At 38.9% G+C, this 26,955-nt stretch overlaps 1 protein-coding gene across 6 annotated transcripts; it reads right to left on the bottom strand.

Moving 5' to 3' along the window:
• Positions 1 to 9,159: 9,159 nt before the first annotated feature.
• tmem154 (transmembrane protein 154) lies at positions 9,160 to 25,267 on the bottom strand. Of its 6 annotated transcripts, none has more exons than XM_034188778.1 (8): positions 25,076 to 25,264; positions 23,380 to 23,481; positions 23,234 to 23,296; positions 20,800 to 21,009; positions 19,029 to 19,083; positions 17,765 to 17,841; positions 16,312 to 16,354; positions 9,160 to 10,108 (listed from the first exon to the last, which is right to left on the bottom strand). In XM_034188778.1, the coding sequence occupies exons 1-7, from the start codon at positions 25,164 to 25,166 to the stop codon at positions 16,323 to 16,325; spliced, it is 630 nt and encodes a 209-aa protein (XP_034044669.1). In that variant the 5' UTR covers positions 25,167 to 25,264; the 3' UTR covers positions 9,160 to 10,108; positions 16,312 to 16,322. The 6 variants fall into 6 exon arrangements, with proteins under 6 accessions (XP_034044669.1, XP_034044667.1, XP_034044668.1 ...); XM_034188776.1 differs by having other exon boundaries at positions 20,800 to 21,054; positions 25,076 to 25,263; XM_034188777.1 differs by having other exon boundaries at positions 20,800 to 21,015; positions 25,076 to 25,263.
• Between the last annotated feature and the right edge of the window lie 1,688 nt (positions 25,268 to 26,955).

The raw sequence follows: 26,955 nt of genomic DNA, 5'->3' as shown, positions 1-26,955 counted from the left end.
TAATTTACCTCTGTACACCATATCGATTTCTATTTAATCCAGTAAATAGAAATCGATAGTACACTAACACAATGTGTTCTGGTGTTGCATCCACAGGAAGTCGTCACTCTCACCCATGTCACGCTTTGGTATATGTGGATAAATACTGATCGGTGGGCCTCCGGGCCTATATAGTACTTACTTCCTCTACTCTATGGTAAATCTGTCTGGAGTAGGCAGTTTGTGTATGTGAAGGTGACTAGTGAGGGAAGCCACCAAGACACCCCTTACCAAAAAGTAGTATATGCAAGTATGTTTCATGTATACTTCTAGTTTACTTTTTATATACTTATCAGTACTATTTTTGGTAAGGGACCTATGACAACTCAGAAGGAGTTACAGGCTTCTGTTATTGTGACTGCAAACACTGTGCAAAGTTTGACTTTTCTTTGTTGCCTCACCACACAGTTTCATGGGGGAGTGGAGAAAGAAAGAAGAGTTGTTGAAGAGAAGAGTTTTTCAGACAAGAAAACATATCAAATCTAGGCTTGAGTCTCCCACCGTTTATAAAGAAATCCTTCCAAATCAAAGCATGGGATGCTGTGCATTTTAATAAATCAGTGCCACAAAGCCTATTGTCTTGGTGGCTTCCCTCACTCGTCTTCTTGAAGATTTTTTTGAGAACTGACTAATCCAGACTGACCATACTGTAAAGTGCTGTGTGTATATCTAAATGATTTTTGTAAAAGACATATTCAGCAAATATTCTTAAAAAGAAGGCCTGAAAGTTCAGCTACAATTTGCCAGAAGGTATATCTGAGATGCAAACTTAGATTTGCTGTTTTGGTGAAAGAATATCCTCTTCTATACCACATCATGAAGCTATATAACGTGGGAATACAAAATCCAAAAGATGCACTATGCACAATTTCTTCAATCACAGACAGAGAAGCCTACAAGTTCTGCTGGGTTGTCTGGGTGTCTTGGTGGCTTTCCTCACTCTTCTCCTTCTTGTACAGTCACTCAGTTTTTTTAGAACTATCTGCTCCACACAGATTTACCATAGAGTGCCATACTGTTTATATTTTTTCATATTTGATGTAAATAAAGTCCAAGAGATAGTCAGTGACTTGGAAATGTTCATGTATCCATCCCCTGACTTGTCTGAAGAAAACTGCCAATAAAACCAATTATTTACAGGTATTATACCAAAGGGGCCCATTACTTATGCAACCCATCATCTTGGCTTTTATATTTTTAATTAATTTATATAAAGTTGTAGAGATTTGCTTTCAGTTTGACTTCAAGGAAGATAATTTTAGCAATTGTTACATTGAGAAACCTGATTTACTTTTTGTATTTTAAATGGCATAAACAAATTAAAATGTGTGAAATATCAAGGGCGCCAATACTTTTGCATGGCACTTCAGTAAGTAAGTCCCTTCGGCTGCTCCCTTGTTTGCACTCGGGGTCGCCACATCAAATCCAAGGTGGATCTGCATGTTGAATTGGCACAGGTTTATGCCGGATGCCCTTCCTGACGCAACTCCACATTACATGGAGAAATGTGGCAGGGGTGGGATTTGAACCCGGAACCTTCTGAACTGAAACCAAGCGCATTAACCACTTGGCCACCACCCCGGGAAACCCATAAATGGGTTAAAAGGTGGAGCTTCTGCAAAACCCCCCATGACCTTAGTGGGATGGACACACCCCAATCTCAGAGTTACTGAACAAAGCTAATAGACCTTTGTTCAGGTATTTTATTAAGCATATTTTTGCAGACATATTTTTAATAGCCCACCAAAGCCAACCATCAAGAAAACCACGGTTTCTTGGCAGGTAGCTTTAGTGGGCTATTAAAATTATTACCAGATCATTGCCATCAGCTAAGCACTGATAACCGCTAACACACTAAAGGTTCTGCTATAACAAATGAAACAACACAATAATTACACTTGATGGAAATACTGGAGCACACACTTCTTACATGATCCATTCAGATAATTAACCGTACAACAAATCATGTTATTACAGATAGTAAGTCCCTTCGGCTGCTCCCTTGTTTGCACTCGGGGTCGCCATGAATCTACATGTTGAATTGGCACAGGTTTTACGCCGGATGCCCTTCCTGACGCAACTCCACATTACATGGAGAAATGTGGCAGGGGTGGGATTTGTACCCGGAACCTTCTGCACCGAAACCAAGCGCATTAACCACTTGGCCACCACAATAACATAATAACAATTCATGTTATTAGAGATATTTGTAATAAAATGCTCAGAAAGAAGGCACTCAGTTCATGCTAATATTAGCCTGTTAGCATTGCGTTATATGATGCTAGCAAATCAGAGCTTTAAGGGACTTCCCTGACTCAGGGTCTCACTTAGGGTTGCCAACCGTAAGTCTGTAAAATGTCAATGGAATTGACTGGCGCTTTATATGGAAACTTACGGTAAATTTGATCCCAGCCTCTCCTCTTCACCAATGAGCTGACAGACACGAGTTGACGATACAGAATCACTCTTATCTCATTGGTCGAGGGACATCTGCTCGCAAGAAGATCCCGGACGAGAATCATGAGCCGACGACGGTCGTCGGATGACCATAGCAGCGTGGCTGATACCGACACAGACACCAACACTGGTATTGCAGATACGCCTACGAACAGCAGTGTCTGTAACGTCGTTACTCCTCCTCGAAAAAAACAAAACAAAAAAGAAAGCAAAAATACATGGGCAAATGGGAAAAGGTGCGCGACAACAGCTATAAGTATTGTAAGTATTGTTTACATTTTCAGACTTTCACTGTTACATTGTTTTGGATTATATTTTTTTTTGTTAATTTATACACTTTTATAACAATAACACGACAGAGAAAGATTTATTTTTAAAGACTTTCTTTTATACTTTGAAGCAGGCCAGGATGCTCATATTGAAATTGTAAGTGAAAATTTATTTTGCACTAAAAATAAATTGCTAAATAATAATTTGTTTTCCGCATGTTCATATCATAACAAATGCATGTGTGCATCTACTTAAATTCAGGGTCAAGTCAATAGTCAAATGGTTAAGAATCGCTTCACACACACGCTGGGAAGGGTGAAGGCAAAGGTCAGTTGGCCGGTCCATGGAAATAGAGACTGGAATGGATGTCATGTGACTAGCGGCGTGGAGAGAGACCATGATCCTGTTAAACAGAAGCGATATGAGGAGAAAAAAGGCAGCCAGTGCTTCACCATCACGAACCACAAAAACAAATTCTCCAATACTAAAATTAACTGTACAAGAGCCTTAATGTAATTATGTAAAACAAATGTCTATTTTAAAGTCGTTATGCCGCAATTTAATGTCAATATACTGAGACTATAACTCAACGCCATAAGTTCTTTTCATTAAGCTGCGTTCACATGCGGAAACAAAAATGTTTTAAATATATTTATGTCTATATATATACTTGCAGCTGTTGTTTAATATGATATGTACATGGTGGTCACAGGAGGCATTTAAATTTTAACAGTGTGGTTGGAGGGGATGGAGGAGGTACTTTTTACCCTGACTGAGGGTCAAAAGTCATAAATTCTGAATGGCTTTATATCTACTTGTAATAAAATGTTAGTAAAAATCATATATATGTTGTTGTCATTAAAAGACTAGCAGTAATATTACAGTGGAAAAAGCAGCAAGGTAAATGAGCACAATGTCAAGGCATACTTCAGATTAATATGTTAATACATAAGGATTTTTTTATCCAGACATGTATGGGTTCGTTAGACCTTTTAATTAGCATGAATACAACTTACAAGGCTTCATTTATAAAAATCCATCGAGAATTATGATGACAGGAAAAAAATCACAGTAAATGAACAGAATGGAATATTTTCCACAAATTTCCACACTTTACATAAAACATTTTTTTCTACCTAGACATGTATGGGTTAATTAGAAAGAGCAATGAAAGGGCTTTAAAACAAGCCTACTTTTATTAAAATCTGTTAACAAATAGCGACAATAGAGCGAGAAAAGCAGCTCAGTTTGTCGTAATTTCCCCAAATTTCTGCATTTTACATAAAAAAAATTTTTTAACCCACACATGCATAGGTGCATTGGAAAGAGCTTTCAAAGGGCTTTGAAACAAGCCTACATTTATTAAAATCCATTAAGAAATAGTGACGCTAGTGCAAAAAAAGCGGTCAGTTTATTATTGATGAGCTGCACATTTCCACCCTTAGTAATGGCACCTTCCTGTCCTGAGTGACGCTAATAGATAGAGGCGCGCACGTCCATTCCAGTCTATATTTCCATGGGCCGGTCAGCCCTGCCAGTGAGGTGTCCCTTATTTATTTTTCAGAGAGTTGGCAACCCTAGTCTCACTCATGGTCTGAAAATCAACTTAATAACACTTCTGTTTGCTAAAGTCACATCTCAAATAATGCATTTGCGATCCCCAGGTGAATCACAACACAGCTTGTCCAAAACATACAAATCCCGCTTCAAACAAAGAAGGGAATGTTTTATTGATTTCCACCAAATAAATCAATACAATACAAAACTTGAATCAATAAAATGAAAAATAAAATAATAAGAAAACAATAATAATAGTAAACGAAACAAGCTTGACAGATTTAGCACAACATAATAATAATAATAATAATAATAATAATAATACAGTACTCCAAACAAATGATGACCAATGACTGAACATTGGGGCTGTGCAATGACTGGAAAACATTTCTTTTTCAAGCTTTAAATGACTGAATCTGGCAACTTCAACTATTTTACCTTCCGCGCTTATCATATATAAAACTTTCAAATCAACATGAACCCTGACGATAATCATCACAGTGTGTGTGTGTGTGTGTGTGTGTGTGTGTGTGTGTGTGTGTGTGTGTGTGTGTGTGTGTGTGTGTGTGTGTGTGTGTGTGTGTGTGTGTGTGTGTGTGTGTGTGTCACTGGGAATTAAAAATTATGTCATGAAACCAGATATACAACTTATGTTAATAAAATTAGAATAAAGGAGGAAGAAAAGGGATGGAGTCTCCCAGCTTAATTTGCACAGTGCAGCAGACATGATGCCGGATAAAAACCTAGACATAATTCTTTCCAACACATTCAGTCTCATTTATTCCTCTGCAAAAGGCACGCTGTCATGGATTAACTTTTTTTTTTTCTTTTTTTTCTTTTTGCTCAATGTAGTGCTGGAGCAGCCAGCAGTGAGTAGCTTTGTCTCATGGTTATGTTCATGTGGTGTATCTGAATTCTGCAGGGAGAGTCTGAAAGTGTGAGATATCACCAAACACAATGATTCCAGGAGGTGTGGAACAGAGACAACAAAGGAAGATTCATGCTTTGTCACTATATGCTTTATAAACGACTAGTTTTATTATAGAAGTACTCCAATAGAATACCATCCAAAAATGTATTGTCTGGGGTTGGAAGGGCCTTTTACCTTCTCAGTGAGAATAGTAAGTAAAGCGGCAATGATAAAGCCTGAATTGTAAATGTGCTGATTTGTCTTTCACAATTACTTAAACAGTGCAAGCAGCTGATGAGAACCAGAGAGAGATTTCACATGGTTTGAATTGCTTGTCATGATCCATAAAGACTCATCCTCAAAGCTACTGAGCCTCAGTCTGCCATAATCTCTCTCTCTCTCACTCACACACACACATACACACACACACACTTGCATGAATAGTCACCCATATTCTCCAATGTAAACTCTGTGTTCCATGCTACTATTGCCCAAGAATGACTCAATGTCATGATTGCAGCAGAGCAGGGCCGTACTCAGAATGCTGAGGCCCTGTGTTTCAAAAACATCAGCCTCCCCACCCACCCCCACCAAACCGTAAACCTACAAGAAACTTACAATCTCTAGTTCTACCTGTATTTTACATTTCATATTACCTTGGTAATATTTCAGTTTCCTATTACAGAGGCAACCTCATATTTAACTCAACCCAGTCTCATGGCATGTTGTGATTCAGCAACACAAAATATACATTAATCTACTGGTTCATGATATTGTCATGAAAAACTCCACATTTCTTGTCACGGCAGCACAAATTCATTCTAATACATTCCGTGATGGCTCCACAAAATTAAAAGTGAAGTGGGGGGTCAGGGGTGGTTATGGTTAGGGTTGGGGGAAGGAGTAGGGTTAGGTTATGGTTAAGGTTTGGGTTGGGGTAGGAGTAGGGTTAGTAATAGTGAGTTAAAAAAAAAAACCGTCTCGAAAATTTGACTCATTTCATGACAGGAGCACAAAAAAAAGGAAAAAAAAAAAAACGTGAGACTGTGGTGATTTAACTCCAGTGACTGTGACGTTTCTCAAAAACAAAGGTGGTGAGTACAAATGATCTCTGTCCATTTGAATGAAAATGTACTATTTGTATAAATTATACTACGCACTAGCGAGCTAGCTGTTCTATCCTATTCACTGCAATCACCATGGTAGTTAAAGGAGCTAATATAATAACTAGCCATGCACATTACATTATTCTGCTCTACTGAACTATAAAGTTTTTGAAGCTCTTTATTCCATTTAAGGGTCATGGGGGGCTGAAGCCTATCCCAGCAGTCATTGGGTGAGAGGTGGGGTACAACCTGGACCGGACATCAACAAACCCGCAAATAAATTACTATGATTTGCTGTCATTGTGAGGAGTTCACCTTTTTCTGTTTGTCTTATGAGCCTTGGACTGGGCGTGGCTGACCTCCTTGCCTCTCGCACCTGCAATCAATCACCTACTCCAGTGCAGTTTAAAAGACCTGCTCATTCATCCACTCCCTACTAGTTCCTTCAGGCATTTCCTGTGCTGGATGCACCCAGCCTTGCCACCTGTTTTTCCCACGGCTGTGGTATTCTTTGAACTTTTTGGATAGATCCCTGGTTTTTGAACTTTGAATCTTCTCACTTTGGTTAAAAAAATCAAATCACTTATTTCACTTAGTGTGTGGTTGTCTGCATTTTGGGGTCCAATAGATTCATCTGCGTAACAGTCAAGGATAAACAGTTCTTTTATAGAATTGCTCATTTTTGGCTGTCTAATGGCCACACTAATTTAATATTAGCTAGCTAGCCTCGTACAGTTGCGATAATGTCTCCACATGCTAGCTTACCTAGTTAACATGCATCTGACTCAAAAAGTAGCCTGATAAACATGTTTGTGAGCAATGCCAAATGTCAAGCCCCTCCCATTTTAAAAGACAGAGAAAATTAAAAAAAACACTTTGTCAGACTCTAATATGTGACCTCAAAAGTTCTCATGGGTTTACCAAATAATTTAAATATCTTAGTCGTGTCTTTATTTGATAGCATATCCATCACTCACTAAATAACCTCACCAGGATTTTGAATATCTATGCAAGCACACATCCAAAGTAGTATTTTTGCACATAAAGTTACATGCTACTGTTATCCTTACTGGACTGATGTCACATTTCTATTTGTTTATTTGTTTGTTCCCAAGGAGCTTAAAATAGCATCACACCGTTCATATTTGTCATCATTAATAATTAAATCATTAAAACCTACATGACATTCTCCTGAGATAATAATGTTAGACAATCAGGGACTATATCTGTTCTGTGCAGGTCCCACCAAAGCCTCGGGGCCCGTTGGCACTGCCCTATTAAGCCTTTGTGTTAATCAGGCCCTGCAACAGACAGATAATGGTCTGTAACATCACAGCAAATGTGACAACAACAAAGCCTGACAAAGCAGACTGCAGTCAGTGACACACTCTGCAAAACCCAGAGCTGGAATGAATTTTTTGACTCTTTATTTGCTGTTTTATTTACATATAAGCAGGTGCAGCCAGAATCTGCAACAGTGTGGGAAAACTGTGCTGTCTGTGCACAGAGTCAGTAGAACCCCACACCTGTAACACCTCCACAGTGTGCAGGGCCGTTCACACGTTCACGTTAGCCGTTGATAAAAGCGCGAGACACAGTGCGGTGACAGGGAGAACTGTTTCTGTTCCTGTGCGGAACAGGAACAAGATGAAAGGGGTGGAAAATGAAGTGAGAAACTGACTTGCCGTTTGTATTCAGTGAGTTTGAAGGATTCTGTTCTTTCCCTTTTAAATGTTCTGCTGTCATGCAAACAGAGCTGACAGAGAAAACACAGAAGAAGCTCAGCACTGGATTCACAAAACAGGGCTGCCAGACATCCACTGTGGGAATAATGTCGGAGGGGTCACTTTGTATAAGTCATTTTTTTCATCTATTGCTTAGAGTTAAATATAGTTGGCATTAAACATTTCAAAGTCCCACAATGTTTTCTGTGTCTGTGTGTCTGTACATATACAAATCCTGTTGTATGCTGTTATATGTATCCCTGAAATGGCTTCTCTGTGATTTGTGTGACACATTAGAGGAAGTCCATAACTGGACTTCTGCTTGTACTCTGAGATCCACCAGCTCAGTGTTTATGTGAAGTTCTAAAGAACATAAATCCTGAATGTTGGACTTCATTCCTGAGCTTTGACCCTGGTTGTTCATCTTTGATCCTGAACTTTGATCCTGATCAGTGAACCTTGATTCTGAGTGATAGAATTCAAGTCTGAACTTTGCTCTTGATCACAAACCTTGGCCTTTTCTTTGACCTTTGATCCTGATTGCTGAACATTGACTCATAACTTTGGTCCTGTTTACTGAATGTTTGATCATGACTGCTGGACTTTGACTATGAGCTATGACAATAATCAATCATTTTTTATCTTGAACTTTTATCTGATCACTGAACATCTAACCTGATTCCTTGACTTTGATCCAGAATTTTGATCTGATCACTGAATTTTTACCGACTGCCTGACTTTGATCCTGAATTTGGATCCTCATTGCTAACCATTGATACTGAACTTGAGTCCTGATCACTGACCTTTAATGCTGTCCATTGAGCTTTGATAATGATTGTTGGTCTTTGATCCTGACTGCTGATTACATTGATATTGTAATCATAATGACTGAAAATGTGGATCAAAGTCAGGAGCCACCACTTTTTTTATCTGGATTGTACCAAAATTTTATGTGTTTTTCCTTTACTAATGCATGTGCTCATATCAAATGTCTTTTAAATATATTCATGCATATCCATTTCAAGTAATCTTACTGACAATTCAGTAAACGGACAACAATGAAAGCACATGTTCTTGATAGATACAAATATATAAATCACAATTTTATCAAGATTTATTAAAGGTTAATTTTAATCATTGACTAAATTTGAACATATTTTGCATTATCAGAAAGAAATTAACCTTCAATGCAATATTTACAAAAAGCATGTATTTTAAATGAATTCTTGTATTTACAGTGCAAGATACAGCAAAATACTGAAGATCCTCTTAGAAAATGGTGCTCACATATAGAAGAACAGTCTAATGACTGTGTAAATTCAACACTTTCATTCCACATTTGTGGATATAAAGCATTCAGTCAGAGTTATTAATATTTAGATAAGCTGGAACTCTTCAGAAGAAAAATGTTCCTCAGCTGGTGGACAGTAAAAATAAAAAGTGTGTGAATGATTTCCTGCGTGAAGAATTCAGAAATCTGAACAAACTGAAGCGTCTTCTGCATTCTTCAATCCTGCAGTCGGACAGTGACACAACAATAATAACACAGGCAGTACAAATATTCAAAATGTGATGTAAATGAGTCAAACACACTTGAGCTCTTTCAGGGTTATTGTCCAATACTGATTCCTTCAGACACAAAAATCCAAAGTGATTAACGCAAGATTACTGCAAATGTCAAGAAAAACCTGCAAAACATATTTTAAAGACAATACGTAAACAGAACGACACTGAGTGATGGCAAAGTCACTCATTATCACAAAAATACAACAGAACTGTTCACAGCTTCGGTCCAGTTGCTGCAGCACTCAACTGTGCACTGACATCTATCAGCAGGAATAACCGGCAAAGGATGTATGCACAAAGCAATGAGATCGTCTTGATTTTTCTTTTTCTGTTTTTTTTAACAATAAAAAAAGCTAATAATATATGGAAATGTCCTCTGGCCTTGTTTGCTTGAGAAATAACACTGCTTTAAAGTTGTGTCATTGTTGCAGAATGGTCAGAAAGGGAGCCCCAGTGCATCGGTGGCATCCTCTGTTAACCTGCAGGGGAGGAAGAGAGGTGACAAATGTGAGTGGAAAAGAACAATTCCACACTTTAATTTCTCTAATCCAGTCGTTAAGAACGCTGGAGTCCACTTTGAAATCTGAAAATCTTCTGGGGGCCCACCCATAACATTAACACATAAAAGTAATCAAGTGTTTTGTGTTATTTTAAATTTTATTACAAAATTTAAAATGGAAGATGTTGTTATTTATTTATTTACCATTATTGCAGTACCTTCATGGCATATTTTTTGGGAATCACAGCTCTATTCTTTGAACTGGTGATGTAAATGATGTAATTATGGGGTTTGCGGTCATATTACAGTTATTTCCTGCTGGTAAATATACGTAAATCTGTGCTGTGATTCAAGTAATAATGATGATGATAATAGAAGAAGAAAATAAGCTTTTTAATGTTCAAATAGACTTTTCGGCACAGTGAGACCCACAGTATTACCATCTACTCTGGAAGAGTTTGACTTATGACTGATGAATCCTTATGATTCTAAGCATTAGCCTCAAAACATCAGATCCAAGTCTGTTTCCCAGAGATTTTTATTTTATTTTTAATTTTATTTAGAAATCACTTTGTTAAAGACCCAGAGGGGGACAATGACCTTTTCATCTATTTTTTTAATTTATGTATTTATTTATTTTTGCACATTGTGGGCCTGATTCCCCAAAAGTTTGCGTGTCTTAAAATGTGTGCAAATACCATAGCACTCACAAAAACTACAAAAAAGAAATAAATACATTTTTAAAAGTGCATGCTGCTTTATTAACAGTGCACACTGAGGACTGCATCTTGCAAATGCGCAACATAGGACAAATTCTACATTTTGCATGTTTGCCTTCATGAATATGCAATTTGGGATTTGGTCATAGCAGAATATTTACAGACAAATCTTTCAAGTGGTGAAACAAGCACCAAATTTGGCACAAATACTCCTTGGACATTACTCTTTTGTAAAAGCACGTTAGCCACCTAAATTTTCAATAGACAGCCAGGTAGGGGTCAACTGAAGAATCACACAGGGGTCAAAATGTAAAAATGCTCAAATCATATTGAAAACTATACCACATTATTTTTCTGATCACAAAGATTCCAAAAAGATATAGTTTGGACTATCTATGACTGAATGTTATGGAGTTATGGGGTAAAAACAGCAAGAATGGCGACAAAGGTCAATTTCAGTTTGTACAGGGGTCAAAAGTTAAAGTTGCTCCAGTTTTGATTAAAAAAAAAAAAAAGCAGTGGAAATTATTGCTTCAGCTAATAGGATTAATAAACAGAATAGTTTTGACTGTGTTGAATGCTTGGTCTCCAGAGTAAAAGGTCAAACAAGATCAACGTCCATTGGATTCTATGACATGTGACATATGTTACCCGTAACGTGATAATTAAGCATGACACATGGTGCAAACTATTCCTTTTTAAAACCCTATTAACTCAACCAATAAATTGCACAACTTTTTTTCCAAAATTATAGCAACTTTAACTTTTGATCCCTCTACAAACTGAAACTGACCTTTGTCACCATTCTTGCTGTTTTTAACCTCATAACTCCAGAAAATTCAGTCATAGATTGTTCAAACTATACCTTTTTGGAATCTTTATGCTCAGGCAAATAATGTGGTATAGTTTTCAATATGATTGGAGCATCTTTTAATTTTTAACCACTGTGTAATTCTTCAGTTGACCCCTTCCAGGCTGCCTATTGAAAATTTAGGTGTCTAACGTGCCTTTACAAAAGAGTAATGTCTAAGGAGTATGTGTGCCCATTTTTGTGCTTGTTTCCAGAAATGAACAGTTGTTAAAGTTATCTGCTCCACTACCGCACTCTGGGTAGTGACTCTCTGTGGGACATCACAGCTCTGTGCACAAGACGCCCAGCGCTTGAACGCACTCATGAACTGGCTATGATAAACACTCACACACTTATCTTCAGCAGCTTACTCCAATTAAGGGTCATGGGGCAGGGGGAGCCTATCCCAGCTGTGAGGTGACAGTGCTAACCACTAAGCCACTGTACTGCCCGCTATGATAAACAAACAAAAAAAAAACAAAACAATATTTTCTTATGGCCATTTAATTATTGTTCTATCTAGGCCAACTCATGATTAATTATGCTGTGTTCTGCCGTTGGAGCGCAGTGAACTGTGCACACAGTTGCCTGTGTGCATTCCACCGCTAGAACACAGCATAATTATTTGTCAGTTTGCTTAAATACCATGGATGGAACAATAATTGGATGTCTGAAATAGGTTTTTTTAACTGTCTGTGCGTGAACACACTCAGTTAGGTGGCAGAGTTTGTGCATAATGAAGCACAAAGTGCATCCCTGCAAGCAGATGATTTAATTCCATTTTGCGCTTACAGCCATTAACATGCAAAATCCTCATTTGCATACTGCTGATCAACTGTACAATTAATCTTCATAAATCACTTGTAAAGCTGTCTCCATCCCAACTCGCAAAATCTGGGATTGCCTGCGTAATTTAGCACTCATTATCAGGGAGTTTAGTAAAGCAGACCTTGGAGTAGTCTACGGACCCTACACCAGATTAAGTGGAATGCTTCAAAGCATCCCCCTCCCTAACTCGGTTGATGATGTACTGAGCACAGTTCATGTGTCTTCCTTTTGAAATGGACTCTAGAAAACTGTTCCAAACAGGTTTTTAAATACCCCGGGTTCTGGCATTGAGTGCCAACCACCATTGCCCCCCTCCAACGCCAAGACAAAAATAAACAGTCTCTGTCCCTGGTGCCAACACATTTGTGTGTGTTGTGTGCGACTGTGTCAGAGCTGCTGTGTGACTCCTCATCTACAGTCTCGCCTCCATGTTGAACGAAGGTACCATCCACCCGTTGCACTGCACTGCATATAAAATACGGAGGAAAAAGTTTTGTGTAAGATGACAACAGTTCAGTGAAGTGGACCTCGACCTCGCCTTCCCACCCAGCAAGGAGACGATCCCGAGTTGTGTTGCGCCACAGTTGCGTGCGTGCCTGCTGTAATCACAAACAGATGTCAGCAGTGTTTGCGCTTTCTGGCAGCACCATGTGTAATGATCAAAGGGTCAAAGGTCAGCAGTAACAGCTTCACTGAAACCAGCTGGAGCATCACAAGAAAGACAAAAAAAAAACTTTGCCAAACAGGTTGTTTGTTATGTGTAGGTTACCCATAATGCATTATGATGTCTCGAATACAATAAATACATATTTACATGTATTTTCTTATTATCATAATTGTGTTTTTGTTGAATTAGTTGTCTGATGTTTGGTAGGGTTGGTCAGCAAAAATGTATGTCTGTGGACAAGTGAGTTATTCCATCCAGACCAGTTTATGTCGACAATTACTCACCCTCCCACCCACCCCACCCCCCAAAAAACACAACTTTGTTTCAGACACATCTGTGTAATATACTATAGACATGTCTGCCACCTGCTGAATGGAGAATAACAAAAAATTCGAACCACCTGCTCACTTTCACTCACGCGTCAGCTAACAAGCAACAACCACAAATACACATCAGGACAGTAAAACTGGTATTTAAGAATGGATAGAATGTGTGGCTGGGGATGAGGATGATAACAAATCTTATTTTCTGTACTGCAAATTAGTGATGACAAGCCCAAAACATTGTTCATAATGTTTTGAAATTTTTGCAACACTCACATTTTGAAACACTGTTGCAGAGCTCGCATCAAAAGTAAGTCATCACGTAATGCGCTAAGCGGGGCCTCATTCCATCACCGTTTCGAAACAAGTGTTTTGAAATGTTTCACTTGATCTGCCCTCTCAGGCCTTGACAAGTAACAATGGAAATAAATAAATAAAGGCATTATTTGTTGAAAGGCTACAGGCACTGTAGGGTCTCAAGCGCATAAGCGCATATGCCGGTTGTTCAAAAATGTGGGTCAAAAACATAGTCATCAGAAAAAAGTTCTATGTTACATGAGTAAAAGTGAGGTTTAAATGTCCTGGCTTAGTCCTTTTTCCTTCGCTGAGAATTTATTTATTTATTTTGCCAGATACAGCCAATTTTCATCACATTTCATAAACACCCTGTCTTGTAATTATTTCACAACTTTTTTAAAAAATATATTTATTTTGTTTTCCTAGGTTGACTCCTGATATGCATCTCTGACTGCAAATATTTCTGTTGGACATCAGAGACAACATTTTGACTGAGTACACCCCTGGCAAAAATTATGGAATCACTGGCCTCGGAGGATGTTCATTCAGTTGTTTAATTTTGTAGAAAAAAGCAGATCACAGACATGACACAAAACTAAAGTCATTTCAAATGGCAACTTTCTGGCTTTAAGAAACACTATAAGAAATCAGGAAAAAAAAATTGTGGTAGTCAGTAACGGTTACTTTTCTAGACCAAGCAGAGGGGAAAAAAATATGGAATCAATTCTGAGGAAAAAATTATGGAATCATGAAAAACAAAAGAACGCTCCAACACATCACTAGTATTTTGTTGCACCACCTCTGGCTTTTATAACAGCTTGCAGTCTCTGAGGCATGGACTTAATGAGTGACAAACACTACTCTTCATCAATCTGGCTCCAACTTTCTCTGATTGCTGTTGCCAGATCAGCTTTGCAGGTTGGAGCCTTGTCATGGACCATTTTCTTCAACTTCCACCAAAGATTTTCAATTGGATTAAGATCCGGACTATTTGCAGGCCATGACATTGACCCTATGTGTCTTTTTGCAAGGAATGTTTTCACAATTTTTGCTCTATGGCAAGATGCATTATCATCTTGAAAAATGATTTCATCATCCCCAAACATCCTTTCAATTGATGGGATAAGAAAAGTGTCCAAAATATCAACGTAAACTTGTGCATTTATTGATGATGTAATGACAGCCATCTCCCCACTGCCTTTACCTGACATGCAGCCCCATATCATCAATGACTGTGGAAATTTGCATGTTCTCTTCAGGCAGTCATCTTTATAAATCTCATTGGAATGGCACCAAACAAAAGTTCCACCATCATCACCTTGCCCAATGCAGATTTGAGATTCATCGCTGAATATGACTTTCATCCAGTCATCCACAGTCCACGATTGCTTTTCCTTAGCCCATTGTAACCTTGTTTTTTTCTGTTTAGGTGTTAGTGATGGCTTTCCTTTAGCTTTTCTGTATGTAAATCCCATTTCCTTTAGGCGGTTTCTTACAGTTCGGTCACAGACGTTGACTCCAGTTTCCTCCCATTCGTTCCTCATTTGTTTTGTTGTGCATTTTCGATTTTTGAGACATATTGTTTTAAGTTTTCTGTCTTGACGCTTTGATGTCTTCCTTGGTCTACCAGTATGTTTGCCTTTAACAACCAACCCATGTTGTTTGTATTTGGTCCAGAGTTTAGACACAGCTGACTGTGAACAACCAACATCTTTTGCAACACTGCGTGATGATTTACCCTCTTTTAAGAGTTTGATAATCCTCTCCTTTGTTTCAATTGACATCCCTCGTGTTGGAGCCATGATTCATGTCAGTCCACTTGGTGCAACAGCTCTCCAAGGAGTGATCACTCCTTTTTAGATGCAGACTAACGAGCAGATCTGATTTGATGCAGGTGTTAGTTTTGGGGATGAAAATTTACAGGGTGATTCCATAATTTTTTCCTCAGAATTGAGTGAGTCCATATTTTTTTCCCTCTGCTTGGTCTAAAAAAGTAACTGTTACTGACTGCCACAATTATTTTTGCTGATTTCTTATAGTGTTTCTTAAAGCCAGAAAGTTGCCATTTGAAATGACTTTAGTTTTGTGTCATGTCTGTGATCTGCTTTTTTTTCTACAAAATTAAACAACTGAATGAACATCCTCCGAGGCCGGTGATTCCATAATTATTGCCAGGGGTTGTATGAACAAAGTCAGTTTTTCAGTAATCCTGCAAAAAGCAACAATCAGCATGCAAACACAGAGTTTTAAACAGGTTATTTTTTTAATTTGTAAATATTTTCTTATATTACCCATTTTAGTTTGTTACTCAAAATAATCACAGGTTTTCAGACCAAAATTTAATGTAGCCGTCCCAATAAAGCTGGGGTATATATATATATATATATATATATATATATATATATATATATATATATATATATATATACTGAGCTCTGTGGGTGATGTTAAAAATGTAAATGTGTTCATACACTAATTTCATAAAAATAAATACCATACCATAACTTGAATTACGTTTCTTTCACTTCCAGTGTGATTTCACCTATAACAAGCAAGAAAACAAATTTATGAGAATAAACTGGTGCTCACTAAACACTACAGGAAAATAAAATAATATCCACAGTAGTAATCATATAAGTGACTTTGAGCTCTGTGAGGGATGTTGAGCATGCAGCTCCTAAACTTTGATGAAACAGTGACACCTGCTGGATAAACTTCAAGTCTACTCACAGGTCAAAATAATTCCCATAAAACCTGATTGCCGACAAATGTTTGAGGCCCAGCTCCACATTTCCTGTCATGCTCATGTTTTAGAAATAAGAGAAAGTTACCACAAATCTTAGAAACATGGTGTCTAACCAGATCCTTACTGTGGATGGCATTACCCTGACCTCTAGTAATACTGTGAGAAATCTTGGAGTCATTTTTGATCAGGATATGTCATTCAATGCGCATATTAAACAAATATGTAGGACTGCTTTTTGCATTTGCGCAATATCTCTAAAATTAGAAAGGTCTTGTCTCAGAGTGATGCTGAAAAACTAATCCATGCATTTATTTCCTCTAGGCTGGACTATTGTAATTCATTATTATCAGGTTGTCCTAAAAGTTCCCTGAAAAGCCTTCAGTTAATTCAAAATGCTGCAGCTAGAGTACTGACGGGGACTAGAAGGAGAGAGCATATCTCACCCATATTGGCCTCTCTTCATTGGCTTCCTGTTAATTCTAGAATAGAATTTAAAATTCTTCTTCTTACTTATAAGGTTTTGAATAATCAGGTCCCATCTTATCTTAGGGACCTCATAGCACCATATCACCCCAATAGAACGCTTTGCTCTCAGACTGCAGGCTTACTTGTAGTTCCTAGGGTTTGCAAGAGTAGAATGGGAGGCAGAGCCTTCAGCTTTCAGGCTCCTCTCCTCTGGAACCAGCTCCCAGTTCAGATCAGGGAGACAGACACCCTCTCTACTTTTAAGATTAGGCTTAAAACTTTCCTTTTTGCTAAAGCTTAATAGTTAGGGCTGGATCAGGTGACCCTGAACCATCCCTTAGTTATGCTGCTATAGACGTAGACTGCTGGGGGGTTCCCATGATGCACTGAGTGTTTCTTTCTCTTTTTGCTCTGTATGCACCACTCTGCATTTAATCATTAGTGATTGATCTCTGTTCCCCTCCACAGCATGTCTTTTTCCTGATTCTCTCCCTCAGCCCCAACCAGTCCCAGCAGAAGACTGCCCCTCCCTGAGCCTGGTTCTGCTGGAGGTTTCTTCCTGTTAAAAGGGAGTTTTTCCTTCCCACTGTCGCTAAGTGCTTGCTCACAGGGGGTCGTTTTGACTGTTGGGGTTTTTCCGTAATTATTGTATGGCTTTGCCTTATAATATAAAGTGCCTTGGGGCAACTGTTTGTTGTGATTTGGCACTACATAAATAAAATTGATTTGATTTGATTTTACCGTCTTTTTTAATCCAGCCATCCAACTCGTCCATTTCAAGCTCCAGGACAGATGGGACGTCTTCTTCAAACATGGGCCTAGCAGGGGAGAAAATAACATGTGTGCTCATCAACAAAATATAATTCTCAGAAAGTTCACCACCTAATAATCAACATGAACCCTGACGATAAACATCACAGTGTGTGTGTGTGTGTGTGTGTGTGTGTGTGTGTGTGTGTGTGTGTGTGTGTGTGTGTGTGTGTGTGTTCCACCACTCCTCCGAGGTGGTTGGGCCAGTTTCCTCCAGAGGTGATGTGTGCATTTCGGTTGATCCCAGCCAGAATTGCCCTTTATGGGTTTGTTTGGTAAAGATCAAGGTAATTGGGGTCAAAGGTAAATTTTTTGGTTTATCTGTCTGTTCTCTACTCCATGTGTGGTGTATTTTGGCTGATTTCCACCAAACATAATATGTGGATGACAGTCAACCACAAAATTTCCCTTAAAGGGTTTGTCTGAGTAAAGATCAAGGTCATTTGGATGATGGAAAAAATTATGATTTTTTTGTTTGTTTGTTTTTTATATATACTCTGATGTCCACCAAACTTGGCACGTATATGTAGGTGGGTTCTGAAATTGCCCAGGCAACATCGCATTCATCAAAGTTCAATAATAAGGGTCAGGGTCATTTAGTTAATGGTCAAAATTTAAGTTTTTCACTCTGATTTGCAGTAAACCTGGCACACAAAAAAGTAGGTTCTGGAATTCCCATGTAAGGACAAATTTGCCAAAGGTCAGTGACTGAGGTCAAAGTTATGTCTGTGTGTTTGTCAGCCTACTTCTCCCGGGTCCTATTGCTGATTTCTACAAACTTGGTGAGTCAATCAAGGTTGACCCAGAAATGTCCACATAAAATTTCATGGAAGTTGATTTTCAGTCCAATTTGGACTAAAAGTGACACATTTAACAATTAACAATTTTAACTGTTGTGTAACTTTTGCTGCCTCTTGGTCAGAGATTTTTAATCTCAATGGGACTTTCCTGGTTAAATTAAGGTTAAATAAAATAAAAATAAATAAAATATCATATGTAGGTGAAATCCAGAATCAGTGAGGTCAAGTGTCAGGCTGCCCTAGCCGTTACTACCCTAGTTATTTTTAATTGGGAGGTTGCAGAAATTAATAATTCTTGAGTGATGCTATAGGAAATAAGAGACTAAGGGGAAAAGCTTCCTTAAAAACTATGCGTAAAATACATCAAATCAAACATTTAAATTTGCAGCACCTACATCGGAACTTTCTCTGAGCTGGACTCTTCCAAAAATACATCCTCTTTTTGCGTATCTGTAACAAAAGATCATAAAACATTTTAGAGGCACTAACTTTTATATATATATATATATATATATATATATATTGAACACCCTGCGATTTTGCAAGTTCTCCCACTTAGAAATCATGGAGGGGTCTGAAATTTTCATCTTAGGTGCATGTCCACTGTGAGAGACATAATCTAAAAAAAAAAATAAATCCGGAAATCACAATGTATGATTTTTTTAATAATTTATTTGTATGTTACTGCTGCAAATAAGTATTTGAACACCTACCAACCAGCAAGAATTCTGGCTCTCACAGACCTGTTAATTTTTCTTTAAGAAGCCCTCTTATTCTGCACTTTTCACCTTTATTAATTGCACCTGTTTGAACTTGTTACCTGTATAAAAGACACCTGTTCACACACTCAATCAATCACACTCCAACCTGTCCACCATAGCCAAGACCAAAGAGCTGTGTAAGGACACCAGGGACAAAACTGTAGACCTGCAGAAGGCTGGGATGGACTACAGGACAACAGGCAAGCAGCTTGGTAGAAGACAACAACTGTTATGATTATTTATTAGAAAGTGGAAGAAACACAAGATAACTGTCAATCTCCCTCGGTCTGGTATTCCATGCAAGATCTCACTTTGTGGGGTAAGGATGATTCTGAAAAAGCTCAGAACTACACAGGAGGATCTGGTCAGTGATGTGAAGAGAGCTGGGACCACAGTCACAAAGATTACATTAGTAACACATGATGCTGTCATGGTTTAAACTCCTGCAGGGCAGCAAGGTCCCCCTGCTCAAGCCAGCACATGTCCAGGCCCATTCGAAGTTCACCAGTGACCATCTGGATGATCCAGAGGAGGCATGGGAGAAGGTCATGTGGTCAGATGAGACCAGAATAGAGCTTTTTGGAATCAACTCCACTTACCATGTTTAGAGGATGAGAGCAACCCCAAGAAAACCATCCCAACCGTGAAGCATGGGGATGGAAACATCATACTCTGGGGGTGCTCTTCTGCCAAGGGGACAGGACGACTGCACCGTATTGAAGGAAGGATGGATGGGGTCATGTATTGCAAGATTTTGGCAAACAACCTCCTTCCCTCAGTAACAGCATTGAAGATGGGTCATGGCTGGGTCTTCCAGCATGACAATGACCCCAAACACACAGCCAGGGCAACTAAGGAGGGACTCCGTAAGAAGCATTTCAAGGTCCTGGAGTGGCCTGGCCAGTCTCCAGATCTGAACTCAATAGAAAATCTTTGGAGGGAGCTGAAACTCCAAACCTGAAAGATTTGGAGAAGATCTGTATGGAGGAGTGGACCAAAATCCCTGCTGCAGTTTGTGCAAACCTGGTGAAAAACTACAGGAAATGTTTGACCTCTGTAATTACAAACAAAGGCTACTGTACCAAATATTAACACTGGATTTCACAGGTGTTCAAATACTTATTTGCAGCAGTAACATACAAATAAATTATTTAAAAAAAATCATACATTGTGATTTCCGGATTTTTTATTTTTTTTTTTTAGATTATGTCTCTCACAGTGGACATGCACCTAAGATGAAAATTTCAGACCCCTCCATGATTATATATATATATATATATATATATACACACACACACACACACACACACAGTCTGTGGCCATAAATGAAACTTTGACATGAGTTCACACAGAACTCTGCTACCTTCATATTTAAACGTGGATCAGAATATGACATATGCCATACCTTGATTCTTTGCTTTCTTGCTCCACGTGCGTGTGATCACAATTCCACAAACTATCATGGCAATGATGACAACCACCAGCACCACAGGGATCAGGATAATGATGGGTTGCAAACCTTCAGCCGGTGGTGCGAAAGTTGTTGTAATACCAGGAACTCTCAGATCTTCTGCTGTGTAGACCACCGTGAATTGATTTGCCAGTCCGCTTAGGCCTGTTTCTGAGGATGGAGGTACAGTTTTCAGTTGTGTATCTGGATCTGCAAATCACAATGAAAACCCTTAAAAATCTAATCCAGGATATTGCCATTATCAATAATAGGATTTTGCATTAAAAATGATTATCATTAGCATCGTCTCAGCCTCAGCCAGCACAGTGCTGGTACTCTTATAGCCTGTGGATCTATAATTGAAAAGGCACATGATGAGGACAAATTGATTAAAATTTGGAGAACTGTGATACACCAGATCAGTTTGAAAAGCAACTTTGTTTTGTAGTATCCCAGATGCATTTGCCTGCATGCTTCATGGTTGCTGGATAGGGGAAACCAGGGCACGGTGAATCACGGGGCACAGTGAATCAGTAGCTATATCTGCAAAACTACGTGTATATTTGCAGCAGTTATGCCATATTTTTATGCATAAAGACATCCCTCTTATCAATTAGAGTTTTGTTTTTGGATACATTAAGGGTAAAACTACGTTGCAAGTGAAGTCAGTTTTTTCCTATCAAAAGTCAATTTTGTGGATATCAGTGTCTTTGTATTTATTTCTCACAACAGAGGAAAGGTGGCCCAAAAAACTGTTATTAGTTAGAAGAGTACCCCGTCCAACTGATGAGCATGTGTTATGTCTTCTCCGGACTATCAGCTATTTGATTCTATTCTAAGTTGATTCACTGTACCCCGGACACTGATTCACTGTGCCCCGTGATTTAGTGTCCGGGTCACAGTGAATCAAAAATTTTAAAATAGATTTTAAACACCTGTAAATTACACATGGGGAGACATAAATAACACAGCCTTATAAACAATAAACAAGCACTGTAATAAATCCACAATAGAATGACCTAAACCTATGCATAATGTGTTTATGCTGCCACAAAACAATATTTCTGATCCGCTGTTCCCCGGTTTCCCCTATATGATGTAAATTAGGAGCAGGTGTGGTTGTCACTCAGAGAGATAGTTTCAGCTTAGAAACATACAAAGTTAGTGAAGTAAATTTGTGTGTGTTTCTATTTAATTCCCCTTTGGCTGACCTGCCTTGGTCTCAAGTACAAGCAATCTGGTGTTTGAACGCTGCTGTAGCCAAAAAGATATGTCATCCAGTTACAGTCGGTTTGATAAGAACAAGGTGTTAACAGTTTAAGTTATCTCATTCATTAATATTTTGGTGAAAATGGTGCACTAAATGAAAGAATCCATTCTGCTCACTGGTTGACAGACAGAGCAAAACAGCAGGAAATCTTAAAGAGTTTCACCGGTCAGGAATGAATGATGATGAGAAGGAAGCAAAAAATTTGCCAGTTGATCTGTAACACTTGTCAGCCCTCCAGGAAGTAGTCATGGACGGGTTTACTGTGGGGTGAATAATGTGTGAATAATCTGAAAACAGTGACAAAGCCAGGGGAATTTTAACAAATTACACAACCGTCATATTTTCAAGTCTCAAACAAACGCTGAGGCTCATGGTCCGGTGCTTATCCCCTGGTACTGAAGTGTGAGGGAACTTCCTACTAGTCTTAGGGTCCACTAGTCCTAGTCCTAGTAATAAGTATTAAGGAGGGCATGCTGCAGTTTTTACATTTATGATAGACTATAAGTTGCACTAAAGTAGCAGAAGTAATTTTACAAAAGTATAACAATTTAAAAAAAAGATTTAATTACGGTGAATTTCCATTATTGATTTTTCAATTCAACAAATTTATAGACAACAGTACAATTAATGGTGTATGTCAACAGAAATGTGTTTTATTTTTGTAAATTGAACAAAACTGGACCTGGCTTGTTTATTTGACAGTATTACATTTATTTGTGAACTTTAAACTCAGTTTGGGGTTGTAATATACACCATCAAATACTGTAATATCAAGAATCAAGGTATGGCATATGTCATATTCTCATCCATGTTTAAATATGAAGGGAACAGAGTTCTGTGTGAACTCATATGTCAAAGTTTTAGTTATGGACACAGACTTTGTGTGTGTGTGTGTGTGTGTGTGTGTGTGTGTGTGTGTGTGTGTGTGTGTGTGTGTGTGTGTGTGTGTGTGTGTGTGTGTGTGTGTGTGTTTATATATATATATATATATATATATATATATATATATATATATATATATATATATATATATATATATATATATATACACAATGCATAAATCTTTTAATTGAAAACTTTTACGTTGTAACACATGAAGAACTGCAGTAAGTGACTTACTTAGAATTCCTTCTGTGGGTGACTTGTCAGATGTTGAAATTGATTCAGGAATTGTTTGGGCTTCTGGAAACAAACAGTATGTCACCATGATGACAAAGTGAACAAAGCTTGTGCGTCACTCTGTTACAGACTCATTATTGTCTCACTTGCAGATACGACATCATCAGGAGTTAATTCTTGTCTCTCTGTCTCCATGTGTGGTAGATCAGTCTGTGAGTCTACCTGGCCATTTCCAGACTCGCTGAACACTACAGTTAAAGATGTTTGTCATTACTTTGGATCACAGCAGTGTAATGTTCTAAAAATGCATTTATAATATAGATGAAACCCACAAGATCACAGAATCTCCTGAAGAACTGAAGAACTGAGTGGTATAGAGGAGGATTTTCTAAAAAAGAAGACCTGAAAGTTCAGCTACAATTTGCCAGAAGGTACATGCAAGCCTAGATTTGATGTTTTGATGAAAGAAAATCCTCATCTGTGCTACTTCTTCAAGAAGCTGTATAACTGGGGATACAAAATGCAAAACATGCACTATGTATTATTCTACCAAGACAAGCCTATAACTTCTTCTGGGTTGTCTGGGTGTCTTGGTGGCTTTCCTCACTCTTCTCCTTCCTCCACAGTCACTCAGTTTTGAGAACTGTCTACTCCACACAGATTTACCATAGAGTGCCATACTGTTTGTATTTATTCATAACTGATGTAAATAAAGTCCAAGTGACTTGGAAATGTGCATGTATCCATCCCTTGACTTGTCTGAAGAAAACTGGCAATAAAAGTGATTATTTACAGGTATTATACCAAAGGGGCTGATTACTTATGCAACCCGTCATCTTGGCTTTTATATTTTTAATTAATTTACATCAAGTTGTAGAGATTTGTTTTCAGTTTGAGTCTAAGGAAGATAATTTTAGAAATTTTTATATTGAGAAGCCTGATTTACTTTTTGTATCTGAAATGGCATAAACAAATTAAAATGTGTGAAATACCAAGCGGCTGAATACTTTTTGAGGGCACTGTGGAAATATTGTACCTCACACTTACATATTATTTCTCACACATACAGCTATTCATATATTCTCCCTCAGACACACTTAATGCTGTCCCACATATATAAATATTCTTCCTTGCGCATACATAGACTCTCACCTATACAGTATATATGAAGGTAATAAACACTAATAGAGTTAAATAGAGAGTTGATTTAACAGCCCTGTTTTGAACAGTACCATATGCACTGCCTGCAGTACTAACACTCCAAACTTTACTGCACGCATGTGTGAGCGAGAACATATTTACATGTAAGTCAAAGCTGGAATTATGACTCACTGCAACACCTGGTGAACCCTGAAAGTTGTGCTTGTCACACAGGAACGTTGACTTCCGTGTTCTTAAGTTCCCCCTCTTGCTACAAAATCAGAACTGTTGCAAAATGAGTGTAGCAGGCAGGACAGAGAAGGCGGAGAAGATCAGGAGGTTGTGTAATTTCTTTAGACTGTTTGAAAAGTTGTTACATTTCAACTAGTAAAGGAAGACAAATACTGTAACTTAGAAAAGATAGAAAGAGAAGAAAAATGGTTGTAGGGATGTTTTAGATGAACAGAATCAATGAGTTTTGAGATTCCTAAACTTGATAACACGTGCAAAAAGTTTTAAAAGTACTTAGACTGTGCATGTCATCTACCTGCTCTACACTTTAGTACTTTTTCAAAACTATCAACCCATACGTGACACTTAGAAGTTCCACTCTTGTTCCCCATGTGAGGAGAATAAATAATAATAATCACAAAAAATCTTAATAGTAACTCAGTGCTTGAGAACTCCTCTGGCCTCTCCTACCTGTTCCAGTGGAGGTGGTCAGCAGCAGGACCAGCAGCAGGCGGGTCGCTTCCCACGAGGCTCTCATGGTACCAGCCCCAAACGCAGACATAGTGCCATTGTGTGCCTGCTTCCTTGTCTACTGTCACAACATCACACTTCCTGCTCTGACTTCAGCTGACTCGCACACACGTTAAATGAAAGGAAAAGAGAAACACACCCTCACACTCGCCAAGATAAGTCACTTGAATGTGATGCAATCAAGTGTGTGCTTGTAGCCACAAGCCTGACGGCTCCCCGGCTGAGGTAGAATCGCATTCCTGCAGGTTAGGTATGCAGACCTGCAGAGCAAGGGGGAAGCTGGGAAAACTCTGAGGAAGGAAAAACAGTTACTGAGTGCAAGCTGTAAGACGATCGCTTGAGCAAACTGTCCCGATGCTTAAACTAACCCAGAAAGGATGCACAATCCAAGGCTGCAAAATGCACGCTTGATTGTGGAGCTCAGGTCCCTGCTGATCTGAAACCAGCAGGGACCTGCTGTTCTGATGAACCTGTTTCTGCTGTGGGCTGCAAAGAGAAATGGTGGCAGGTTTCAACACGACATCTGGAGTGTGATTTCAGTCATGTGTGTGATACTTTCTAAAGTCTGATTAAAACACGAGATGCAGTTATCAGATCCAATCACAAAGCAGAGTTCTGTGGAAATCCAGTTGAGCATTTATTCCATATCCGTGATGCCACACATCTATTGCCTTCAGGAATTCGATCTTTGTCAGCACTAGTTGAATATATGGTGGCACATGGCTCGATTCCCACCAAAATGAAGCACTATGGCCCTCTGGCTGAACTAGTAACACTGAAAATCTTACTAGTTACATAACAACTGAGATGCAAAAACTTTGAAATGCTAACTAGTCAAGCACCTATTCAGATCTCACTGAGACCAGAGAGTAGATTCTTGGCTAAATTGCATAATTTGTAGACTGCAAGTTTCTGTTTGTTCCATTTAAACTTTTTTGTTTAATTGACCTTAAATGCTTGATTTGATCTTTGAACAAAGGGAAATCACCATGAACTGTATCTCAGTAACCACTCAGGCTAAAGAGAAGACTTCTGCTCTAAGTAAATCAAGAAAAGTAAAGATCAAGTAAAGAAAATCAACAGAAACACCTGCTTTGAGCTCTTATGGTCACCACTCACTGTATCTGTAGAACCCGTTTGTGTTGTGTGGGCCGCTGAAGAGGAGGTACTGCTGGCCCACCACCACCAGATGGCGCCCTGCTTGGAGTGCGGGCTTCAAGCACGAGAGGGCACCGAAACTAGTGGAGTGACAGCTGTCACATCATCAACACCATGTTGTGTGGGCCGCTGAAGAGGAGGTACTGCTGGCCCACCACCACCAGAGGGCGCCGCCGCCCCACAGGAGCAGCCTCGGTAACAGCTGTCACCCATCACCTGAGACAGCTGACGGCAATTATCACTGGGGTATATCAGCAGGACGGCATCTCCACCTCATCGCCGAGATATCGTTCTACCTGGAAGGTAATAATCTCAGCTGACTGCTTGACAGTAACCTTTGTGATTTTTGTGAGTGATTGCAGACTTTTTTTCTCCAACGAGAGGTGGAGGTAGCTTCCCTGCCGTACAGGTTGCTGGGTGCAAACGCGCCCACGTTAATTGTGTTCTTGTTCCTGCCAGCAGTACCAGGTCCGACACGCGGAGGCAGTGGCCACCTGGGAGTTCGGAACTTGGCGGCTCCAGTATTCCCGGGGTCCTGTGGCGGAGGAAACCGTGTGGTTCCGGTTCTACTTTGGAGAGGCGTCTCCTATCTTCGAGCCTGCCCACACGACACCTTTGTGAATTGAACTTTGTCCATTGTTGTAATTTGTTGTGTTTGTTGT

Source organism: Thalassophryne amazonica, chromosome 15 (assembly GCF_902500255.1).
Source record: "Thalassophryne amazonica chromosome 15, fThaAma1.1, whole genome shotgun sequence".
In the NCBI taxonomy this organism is placed as follows: domain Eukaryota; kingdom Metazoa; phylum Chordata; class Actinopteri; order Batrachoidiformes; family Batrachoididae; genus Thalassophryne; species Thalassophryne amazonica.
The sequence above is the reverse complement of the archived record's forward strand: the minus strand, read 5'-3'. Positions and strand labels throughout refer to the sequence as shown.